The sequence below is a fragment of the Sceloporus undulatus genome, chromosome 5, assembly GCF_019175285.1.
Source record: "Sceloporus undulatus isolate JIND9_A2432 ecotype Alabama chromosome 5, SceUnd_v1.1, whole genome shotgun sequence".
NCBI lineage: Eukaryota > Metazoa > Chordata > Lepidosauria > Squamata > Phrynosomatidae > Sceloporus > Sceloporus undulatus.
Window position 1 is genome coordinate 871,807 of NC_056526.1, and position 11,096 is coordinate 882,902.

Here is an 11,096-nt window from a genome sequence, read left to right on the forward strand (position 1 = left end):
AAAAAACACAATGTCTGCAGTGGTCTGTTATGTCTGATCCAAACTTCTGTATTTGATATCATTGATAGGTACATACTTTTCTGTCTATATTCTTATAACTAACTTTCTAGACTAGAAGAACTCCATTTTAATATTCCATTATTTCTTAACCAAACTGCAAAAAGAGAGGGAAAATACATCTAATTCTACAAAAACAAAGGGTTTATACTTATTATCCGTGTGTGTGTGTGTGTGTAATTGCACATTGATTTGATTAAGCCTATATATCAATATATCAATTAGTCATGTATGGGAAGGAATGGGAACAGTTATTGATAAATTGATTATATATATAATCAATTTATCAATATCTGTTCCCATTCCTTCCCATACTTCCCCAGAGTTTCACTTTGCGTAAGACGTGTCAGTTTGTCTACAGGGAATGCATACCTTTCAAGGCAGCGCTCTCACCCAAAGTTTCCTCTTCCTCATCCAGAGGACTGGGGAGCAGTGTCCCAAGCCCTGAGACCTGGCCACCCCAGTCTGCATGCCCCCTACAAATGAAGGAAGAAAGTGGAGGGCAAGCGCATGCTGGTGGTGGCCAATGACCCCCGGAGGGTCCAGGACTGAGAAGGACTCACGTAGTTGGTGGCCCACCAGGACTTGAGGATGAGGTACTTCTGGAGCTGGGGGGCCAGTTGCTGCTGGAAGTCCAGGGCCAAGGCCTCCATGTCGTAGTATTTCTCATCGTCCAGCAGTGGACGGACGGATTCGAGGTACTGTGGGGAAAGGAAGAGGGCTTTGTGAGTGGCAGTGGTGGAGGTCCTGTCTCTTTCTGAGCCCCTCTATAAGCGCAAGACCAGTTCAGCTCCGGCGAAGACCTAAACCTACTCTTTGGACTGCCAGGCTGGTGGGCAACAAGACAGCTGCATCCAGATTAGGGAGGGAAAGCGACAAAGGATCCCAAAAAGGGGACCCCCAGCATGATCGGGCTTCTGGCACAGGACTCACCCACCCGCTGCCCAAGCTGGCCCCATCCTGCCCAAAGGCCCAGGGCTTCGGCCACTGACCCTCTTACCCGATGGATTGTGTCAACCACGCGGGGAACAGGCAGTTTGGGCAAGGAGGTCTGGAAGCTGTAGAGCATGGGGTGGCGGCCGGACATCACTTTCACCAAAGTCTGAAAATGAAACCAGGGGGAGATAGATGGTTGGCAGAGGTTGGGATGGAGACAGGCAGGTGTTATACAGGTTGGAGCAATGGGAGTTGGTCAAGGAAGCCTCCCTCCCTTTTCATGGGGCTTGTGGGCCATAGAGGGCATTGCTCTTGCTGTACTCTTAGAATCATAGAATCATAGAGCTGGAAAAGACCCCAAGGGCCATCCGGTCCAACCCCATTCTGCCTTGCAGGAACTCTCCATCAAAGCATACCCAACAGATGGCCATCCAGCCTCTGCTTAAAAACCTCCAAAGAAGGAAAGTAGACCACTTTCCAGGGGTGACCCCATGAGGCAACCCATAAAGGTCAGTATTTCCACCTCCAACAAGGGGCCAAAGACAGCAGGTGCCTCCATCCTTCCTCAGGAGGAAGAGATACCTTTCCCTACAGCGACAGAGAGGGAGGGACCGCTCTCTTGGACACATGCAGCCCCTTCCCCATGCATGCCCTCTCCTGCCGATACTCACTGCCCAGATCTTGGTGCTGCGGCTGATCTTGCCATGGGGCTCGAACATCCATCCATGGTAGGAGAGCAGGAGCTTGAGGGTCTGACGGCAGAGGAAGATGCCCGCGATCCAGACGCCTGTGGAGAAGACGATGGTGCTCAGGAGGAAGCGGCTGCGGAAGCTCAAGGATCTGCAACTGGGAGAGAGAAATTGGGATCCTGCTGTTTGATGTGCCTTCCTAGAATCCCAGAATCCTAGAGTTGGAAGAGACTCCAAGAAAGGCCATCCAGTCCAACTCCATTTTGCCATGCAGGAAATCCAAATCAAAGCATCCCCGACAGATGGCCATCGAGCCTTTGTTTAAAGACCTCCAAGGAAGGAGACTCTGCTATAATCTCCGAGTAAGGAGTGTGTTCCTCTGTCGAACAGCCCTTACTCTCAGGAAGTTCTTCCTAATGTTGAGCTGGAATCTCTTTTCCTGGAGCTTGCCCCCATGGCTCTCCATTGGGTCCCATTCTCTGGAGCAGCAGAAAACAAGCTTGCTCCCTCCTCAATATGCCTCCCTTCAAGTATTGAAACAGCGCTCTCATCATATCACCTCTTGACCTTCTCTTCTCCAGGCTAAACATCCCCAGCTTCTTAAGTCATTCCTCATAGGGCTTCATGGTTTCCAGACCCTTTACCATTTTAGTCTTCCTCCTTTGGACACATGGCTCCAGTTTCTCAATGTCCTTTTTGAATTGTTTTGCCCAGAACTGGACACAATATTATTCCAGGTGGGGCCTGATCAAAGCAGAATAGAGTGGCACTATTGCTTCCCTTGATCTAGGGACTATACTTTTATTGATGCAGCCTAGAATTGCATTGGCCTTTTTAGCTGCTGCATCGCACTGTTGACTCATGTTCAACTTGTGGTCTACTTGGACTCCTAGATCCCTTTCACTTGAATAAGTCTCCTTGAGCCAGGTGTCCCCCATAATCCTATATCTGTGCATGTTATTTTTCCGCTCCAAGTGCAGAACCTTACATTTCTCTGTGTTGAATTTCATTTTGTTAGCTTTGGCCCAGCTTTCTAGTTTATTTGGGTAATTTTGAATTTTGTTCCTGTCCTCTGGAGGATTAGCTGCTCCTCCTAATTTGGTGTCATCTGCAAATCTGATAAGCATGGAATGGCTTCCCTTGTAATAAAAGGCAGAATCAAGGTTTGCTTTTTGGAATTTATATATTTTAAAAATATTTGCAAGCTTTGGATGGTTGAATCTGTGGATAAGGAATCTGTAGAAACGGAGGGCCACTGTACACAAGAATACTCTGCCCCCCCCCCCAATACTCCAAGAAGCCTGTACAAACCCCAGTACCACAGTTTGCCTCACGGTGCCTCTCAAAATGGAGTCAGGAAGGGAGTGCTGCCATTTTGAGAAGGACTGGAGAAGGAAGAAAGAGGTATTTGGACTTTGCTGGAGAGTGGTTCAACCCACAGCAGAATCTGGGGCTGGTGGTGGAAGAATTGGCTATCACTGCTCGCCCAGATCTAAACTTGGCCCAAGCGCCGCTCCCTTTTGTGCAAATCCCTGCACCACTCATGTTGAGCAAAGATCCACCAAAGAAACCCCATTTCTTGGTTTTGCAAAAAGAAGCCCCATCATCCCCTGCAACGGAGAGGGTTTGGGTGCCGGAAAATTCCTACAGTATGGCCTTTTTATTCCTCTTGCTTTCTGCTCCAAGGGGAACAAGGGGCTGGTCAGAGAAGGGGACCCCAAATGGGAGGAAGCCAAGGTTGGTGCTCACCTGCTGGGCAGGTGCCTCTGGATCCTGAAGATCAGCCCCATGGAGACGTCGATGTGGAAATATGTGGAGCCCACTGTGGCCACAACGACGGCCAGCCATCCCGAAGGGGTCCCCGGAAACACCCCCGTCAGGATGCTGTTCTGTGGGAATCAAGGAGGTCAGAAAGGGGTGAAAGGATGAATTGGGGGTGATGGAGAGGGACAGACAAGGTTCCAAATTGGGCCTCCGCAACCCATAGAGAGTAGCCTCTTCTCTCCATCCCGCTTACCAAGCACAGATCTGATCTAGGAAGAGTGCTTTTGCACCCTCCACTCCCCAATCAATCCAAAGAGTGTCTCCAGACCCAACCAGTATGTTTCCATGCCCCCCCCAACTGCCAACATTTCACAGAGGAAAGCCAGGACCAAGCAACACTGGAGTGCCTTCAGGATTGCAAAAGTTATAAACCATGAAGGGCACAGGAGATAAGTTTGCTTTTGCCTGATGCTTCTGGGAAGTGGGAGAGTCTGATCCTTCCTTCCTTCCTTCCTTCCTTCCTTCCTTCCTTCCTTTTTTCCCTAAGATTGGGTGCAAACTTCTTTGGCATTTGGAGTCATTTTGCAGCAATGGAAGTAAGCTGAGGACAAAGGGGGAAAGTGGGAAGAGGAAAGGGAAGCCAGGGCTTTTAAAAGCAGCTGGGGAAAAAGAGAGAGAAAAAACCCATATGAACATGGTAATATATCCCTAAATGTTAAAGAAAATTGGGCGTAAAAAGAAAAATCCATGGCAAGGGAAAAGAATAAAGGAAGATAAAAGAATACAAGAAAGAATAGGTAAGGAGAGGAGGAAGAGGGGATGAAAGTAAGAAAGAACATCAAAAAGGAAACACACAACGAAAAATAGACGATAAATCTGGAAGAAGAAGAGGGAAAGCTGAGTATTAACCAATACTGAGAAGAGGAAGGTCGAGATTCGCACGTCCCAAACATTTACAGTATAAACAAACTATATTAGATGAAAAAAGAAACTAGAGCAAGGTCTCTATCTATCAACAAAATACATTGCCTTGAATGGGCAGCTTGCAATGGGCAAGAATAAGGTAAATGAAGGGAGAAGATTGAGAAGCTGAAATACAGTATAGACATAAGGATGTGATATTAAGAATACAGTCTGAATAGGAAAACTGAAGACACTTGGGAAATGAATAATTATGGATTGTATATTATATGTGTATTGTCTGTTAATTATGCTGTGTTTGAAACTACAATGAAATTGTATTTGCAGTAAGTATTTGTAGTATAGGGAAGTAAAACATAACAGGTTATTAAAAACAAAAAGGAAACACATTCTTTTCGAAAAGCGCCTTGACACCTGAATTGGGGAAAAGATAAGGAAAGGAAGAAAGAGAGTGACCAAGACTGGAAACAGACTTCTTGCCACTTCTGGGTCTCCATGCCCCAATGTTCCTGCAGTTTTTGCAATCCATGTGGCCCTTTTGGTGCAAAACTGCTTGCGCATGGAAGAAAGTGGCAGCTCCCAAAACCATGGCCATGCCCAGTTGCGTCTTGTTCAGTCTCATGCGCAACAGCCGTTGCAATGGGGTTGTTGTGGGGCTCTGGCCAGGACCAGGCGCAGCCTCTGCCCTTGTGGGGGTTATCCTGTGTGCCCCCTACCCACATGCATTGCCCCTCCAGCTTAGCGCATAAGAATGGCCATGACCCCCAAGGGAGGGGGGCAGACCAGAAAGCCATGCACCAGTGTCCACTCTTCTTGCTCACCTTCAGCCGGACAAAGCGCTTCTTCCATGAAGAAAGGCCAGCCAAGTAGATCTGCTTGAGGGCTTCGCGGCTGAGCTGAAAGGCCACCCCTTCGGGGGTCACCGTGAACTGGAAGGCCACTGCCTGGTGGGCTTCCGCCATCTTGGAGGGTCTGCAAATGGCCTGGAAAGACAAGGGAGACCTCGGCATCAGCGCCCCTTCCCCAAAACAGTTCCAGCAAGCCAGGGAAATTCCCCTCCTGACTGCAACCTCCATCATCCCCCCCAGCACCCTCCATTGGCCACATTGGCTGGACATGGGGACCGAGAGTCAGGAAAGGTCAAGTTTCCCAAGATATCCAGCCTGGTCTTATGGCTTGAATATTGGGCTAGGACTCTGGGAGGCCAGGCTTCGAGTCCCTTGCTCAGCCGTGGGAAACTCACTGGGTGGCCCTGGGCAAGTCACACTCTCTCAGCCTCAAAGGAAGGGGCAATGGTGGCAAACCTCCTCTGAGAAATCTGGACCGAAGCAAACCTTTAGGCACCATAAGTTGGAAATGGTCTGGGTTGCATATGCACTGCAGGATCAATGCAATTTGGCACAACTTTAACTGCCGTGACTCAATGATAATTGTTTTTTAAAGCGTTGTTTTAATGTGTGTATATGTGTGTGTGTGTATATGTGTGTGTGTGTGTGTGTGTGTAGTTAGAAAAAACAAAAATAATCAATACAACTGCTGGAAATGCAACAAGGCAAAAGGACCATGGATGCAGATGTGGTGGCTATGCCCCAGAACCAAAGAGTTCTGAGGAACATCCACTTTAATATCTGTAAGATGTTGTGTGTGTGTGTGTGTGTGTGTGTATCTATATATATGTTGTGAGCTGCCTTGGGTCCCAACTTGGGAGAAAGGTGAGATAAAAATAAAATAATGAATGTTTGTTTATCTATTATTATTATTATTATTATTATTTGTGTTAAATTTAGAATGTTTACTTTTGAATAATGTTAAAAGATATCCTCAAAACTGACTGACCACAATTTAATATTGTTTTTTATTATTTAATTAATTACTTATTACTTTTAATTGACTTTAAATGGCTTTTACATTGCTTATGTATAATACTTGTATTGTGAAGCACTTCCGACAGGCCTTCCCTGAATAAGACAACGTTGGGCATCCCACTTTTGATTTATGTGTATTCATCTATTAGAATTTGCTTTGTAATTATTGTATATTGAATTTTATTATTGTATTACTGTATTGTTTTATTGTGACTGTAAGCTGCCTCGATCCCATGGGAAGAGGAGGAGGGATATAAATAAAAATGTATTATTATTATTATTATTATTATTATTATTATTATTTGAACAAATATTTTTAAAAATAAATATATAATATAATATAATATAATATAGAGACAAAAATAAAGTAATTGCCTGTACTTTGAAAAATAAAATAAAATAGTTAACAAAATAAATGATGTGGAATTCTGGGATTTGTAGTTTGTTGTGACACCGCAGCTCTCTGACAGGGAAGCAACTGAGCCATAGCAGTTAAAGCCGTGCCAAACTGGATTAATTCTTCAGTGCAGATCCAGCAACCATGACTTTTCCAGGCTCTTAAAGTAGGAATCCCACTATATAACTATAAAGAAGTCTAGCAAAGCACAGCCATCCCTTTGGCCTGGAGAGGCTGAAGGTAGCTATTACCATTCTTATAGTATTCTTAATTGCTATTGGCTCCTCCGCCACTCTTCGTGTGTGCGTGTGTGCGTGTGTGTGTGTGTGTGTTGCGGCTGTTTTATATATTGCACTTTTCCTCAGTGCTGGGACTCAAGGTACTTTCTCATTGCTGGGTGCCTTCAAGGAGTTTCCCATTTAGGGTGACCCAAAGGCATCTACAATGAGGTTTTCTGGCAAGATTAGGAGGAGGTTCAGGGGTTTGTTATTGTCTTCCTCACTCACCCAAGGGGATCCAGTGGGTTTCCATGGCTGAGTCAGGTTTCGAACCCTGGTCCCCATAGTCCTAGTCTAGTGTTCAAACCATGAGACCAAGCTGGCTGCCTTGGAAAAGTTAAGCTATGCTCTAACCACTACTCCATGCTGGCTCTCTACATGGACTGATTACCAGCCAAGATGTGGGTGCCAGTTTTTAGTGCCAAGCAATGTCTTGGGTAGAGCTGGCATAGCCCTCAGGAAGGGGTGCGCATGCATGCGTCCATGCTGCACATGTGGCACTCACCTCCTCTGTCCTTCCAGGCCAAAGGAGTGTCCAGAGGGCTTCCTAGCTGATGCCCTTCAACTGCCATGGAATGCCAAGGTGGCTGCACCATCCGCCATTTAAAGGGACAGAGGTCCAAGCAGCGCTGGGGCCTGGGGCCCCTTCTGCAGAAGACCCTGGGATGCTCTCTTTCTGCTAAGCCAGGCCACTGGTCACTTCACCCAGTCTGGCCAACTCTGACCAGCAGCCATGACTGGCAAAGGCTTCCTGTTGCAGGGTTCCTAGCCCTCCTTGCAAGTGCCATTGGGGTCTGAACCCGAGACCTCTCTGCCAGGACTGCCTTTAGACCAAACCAGACCCAACGGTCTATCTAGCCCAGCAAAGTAAAATGTGTCTCATCCGGGCACAGCACCCAAGGCCTTTATGAATTCAGTTTTAAGAAGGATGTAGGCAAGTTGGAGCAGATTCAGAGAAGGGCAGCAAGGATGACGGGAGGCATGAAAAACAAAACATACGAAGGGAGGTTGAAGGAGCCAGGCATGGAGTGTCGTCTCTAAAAAGTTGAATCCACTGGTTCATGGAATGAATACACAACTGCTGTGCATTCATTGTTGGTCATGAGTTGAACATGAGCCAGCAGTGTGATGCTGCAGCAAAGAAAGCAAATGCTATCAGACTTCATTAGTAGAACAGCAGCTTCCAAGTCAAGGGAAGTAATAATAATCGCATTCTGTTTTGTGCAAGTCGGGCCTCTTCCGGAGTCCTTTTTTAGTTCTGGGGCCTCATTATAGGAAGGGTGTGGACAAGTTGGAGCAGGTTCAGAGAAGGGCAACAAGGATGATGGGCTTCTGGCTTCTGGCTTCCCCCCCCAAAGCAGGCATACACTTGTCCCCCCACATTTGCGGACTTTTGCAGATTTGATTTTGTGAGATTTTGATTAATATTGTTCTCTCTGGGAATCTCTTAAGTCCTCCAGCGCAACTCTGCCAGAAGTTGACCATAGAGTTGTGCTGGAGAACCTAGATGTTCCTAGAGAAAACACCTCTCTAGGCATTTGTGGGTCCTTCAGCATGATTCTATGGTCAACATCTGCCAGATGATGACCATAGAGTTGCACTGGATGACCTGGGGATTCCTACAGAGGTATTCTCTTAGGTTAAGAAGGATAGTGCTTTTCTTATTCCTGGTTTCCCCACATTCACGGGGGTCCTTCACCCCAGCGAAGGTGGAGAGACCACTGTATTGCTCCCTCCAAATGCCTGGTGCCCGCTGGCCATGTTCATCTCTCCTGCTGCTTCTGCTGGCCCTGGACCTCAGGGCTGGCCGGGGGAGTTTGTTTCCATCACGTGGGGCTGGCCTGGGGCCCAGTGGAAGAGGCCACCGCTGCCCCAGCTGCCTCCCGCTTGGACCTGGGACTGGGCAGCAGCAGTGCCACCATTGCTGTTGTTGTTTCTGGTGACACAGTGCCCTGTCTGGGCATGCAGAGGAAAACCCTAGGGTCACACAGAGCTCTCCTTGCAAGGGGCCCCCCTTGCCCAGAAAGGCATGCTGCTCCTGGGCACAGGGCTGAGCAATCTGGGGTGCCCCAGAAGCAGGCTGCAGGTGGCACAGCCCCCCTCCTGGCCTCTCCTGTCTTGGAAGAGTTCATGCAAAATCTGGGCAGCTGCCTGCCTTCCTGGGATGCTCCAAATGTGCTTCTGTTTAGGGATCTCTCTATATCCCACTTTCACCCTCATAATGTGGGACTCAAGGGGCTGGTAAAACAAGGTAAAACAAAATACAGTGGGCCTTTGGTACCCCCTGGGCTTTGGTTCCAGGAGCCCTGTGGATACCAAAATCTGTGGATGCTCAAGTCCCATTATATGCGATGGGGGATCATTGCCCCATGTGGGCATAGCTAAGCTTAAAAGGGGTCAGAGGAGGGGATGGAGATGTGGGTCCATTTTCTTGGGGGAAGGAGTGCGCATCTTCAGCACCTGCTGCTCATCAGGTGCGCATTTACAACCGAGAGGAGAGGAAGAGGGCCCCATGAGTCAGGCCCAGAGACATTGGCGCATTGTCAGATGGAAAAAACCCTTGGGGACTGTTTTCTGCAAAGAGGCACATGGTGAATTTCCTTCATCAATGAATAACCATATTTGGAGGAGAGCTGGGAGGAGAACTGGAGTGTGCTCACACTCACCCAACACACCCAACACAGGCGCACAAGTGCTAGGCGGACTTTTCCACAAGGAAGGTGGTGCCTGTGCCCCAGCAGACCGAGAGCATGGCCAGTGGTTTGAGGACTGGACTGGGATGTTGCAGACCTGGGGCTAGAATCACCTTAGGGTCAACCATACCTTGGAAATGACTTGAAGGTACACTACCACCACCACCACAACAACAACCAATAAGAAAGGACGTGCATTTTGTGGCTCAAAAGCCAAGCCCATTCCAGGCATTGTGAGGCCAAAAAAGACCACAGCCCTCCAGAGCCCTGGCCAAGGGGGAGTGCTATGGGCCCGAAAGGGGCTTCCTCCCGAGGAGGCTTGCAATGGGGCAGAAGGAGCCCCCCCCCCCCCTCTCCTGCAAAGTTACACAGAGCAAGACTCTTCTTCTTGCAGAAAAGGAAAAGCCCTGAGTCTGGCACAGATGTGGCAGAGAGCATGGTGCTCCTGGCCTGGAGAAGGCAAGCCCCCCCCTCCCCTCCCCTCCCCTGGAAGGCAAAGCCAGGGCCAAGCAGGGCTGCCCCCTCCCTGCTGCTCTGCCCCAGGGGCTCTGCCAGGGGGGTACCCATCCATCCATCCCTGGCCCTTTCCTTTCCTCCTGAAAGCGCATTGAGGAGGGGGCTGGGGCAGGCCAGGGCCTCCCAGGAGGGGCTGCACCGGGTGACCCCAAACCTCTGCTTTTGGCAGAAATGGGCTGTGGATTCCTAGACCCCAAGAGTTGGAAGAGAGCCCCAGAAGGGCCTGATCCAGCCCCAGGAACTCTCCATCCAAGCCCCCCTCCCCCCAATTGGCAGAGGGCCCTCCAAGGAGGGAGACCCCGCCCGCCACAGCCCTCGGCTGGCTTCCTTTAAGATGCTGGGAGGGAGGCTGGGGGCAGATTAAGGAGAGGAGCCAGCATACTTTCCCAAATGCAACCTCTCTCCCCCCCCCCAAAAGCCCCGGAAAGGTTGAATGTCCCTTCAAAGCCCCCCCGTTTGAGCCGGGTCTCCTCCTCCTCCAAGTCCAGGTAGGCGCACTGAAGGCCCCCTCGTCCCGGGGGGGGGGCGTGGGCTGTGCCTCTGGCCTCCCCCCCCCCCCAGAGAGAGAGCCCTCCCTTCCTGCTACCTGCTGCTCCTGGGTTCTAGGAGGCTGCCTCCGGAGCAGAGCCCGGCGCCTGTAACCGGAGCCCTCGGCCTTGGCAGGCGGCGAAAGCCCAGCCTCCCCTGGCCAGCCCTGGAGGAGCAAGAGGCTTTGGGGCTGGGAGTTCCTGCACGGCAGAAGGAGAAGAAGAAGAAGAGAGGGGCTGGATCAGGGCCCTTCTTGGGGTCTCCTCCAAGTCTAGGCTTCTATGGGGGAGGGGGGGGCTGGCCAGGACTTCAAGGCCTCCGACCCGCCAGGGTCAGGGATGCTGGGGGTTGCAGTCCCTCCTGCCGACCTAAAGGTTGGGGGTCGCGGAGCGAGACAGGAGGGGAGGCAGCCCACTTCAACCTACTTGCACACACTTTACACACACACACAC

At 49.6% G+C, this 11,096-nt stretch overlaps 1 protein-coding gene across 1 annotated transcript in view; it reads right to left on the minus strand.

Moving 5' to 3' along the window:
• CPT1B (carnitine palmitoyltransferase 1B) overlaps positions 1-10,839 on the minus strand; it is a 26,193-nt gene extending 15,354 nt beyond the window's left edge. Inside the window, exons 1-6 of the mRNA XM_042470523.1 lie at positions 10,703-10,839; positions 5,189-5,350; positions 3,432-3,571; positions 1,665-1,839; positions 1,058-1,159; positions 621-758 (exon numbers count right to left, since the gene is read on the minus strand). Of these exons, the coding sequence (XP_042326457.1) occupies positions 621-758; positions 1,058-1,159; positions 1,665-1,839; positions 3,432-3,571; positions 5,189-5,329 (696 nt within the window). The 5' untranslated portion in view covers positions 5,330-5,350; positions 10,703-10,839. The remainder of the gene's footprint in view (positions 1-620; positions 759-1,057; positions 1,160-1,664; positions 1,840-3,431; positions 3,572-5,188; positions 5,351-10,702) is intronic.
• Between the last annotated feature and the right edge of the window lie 257 nt (positions 10,840-11,096).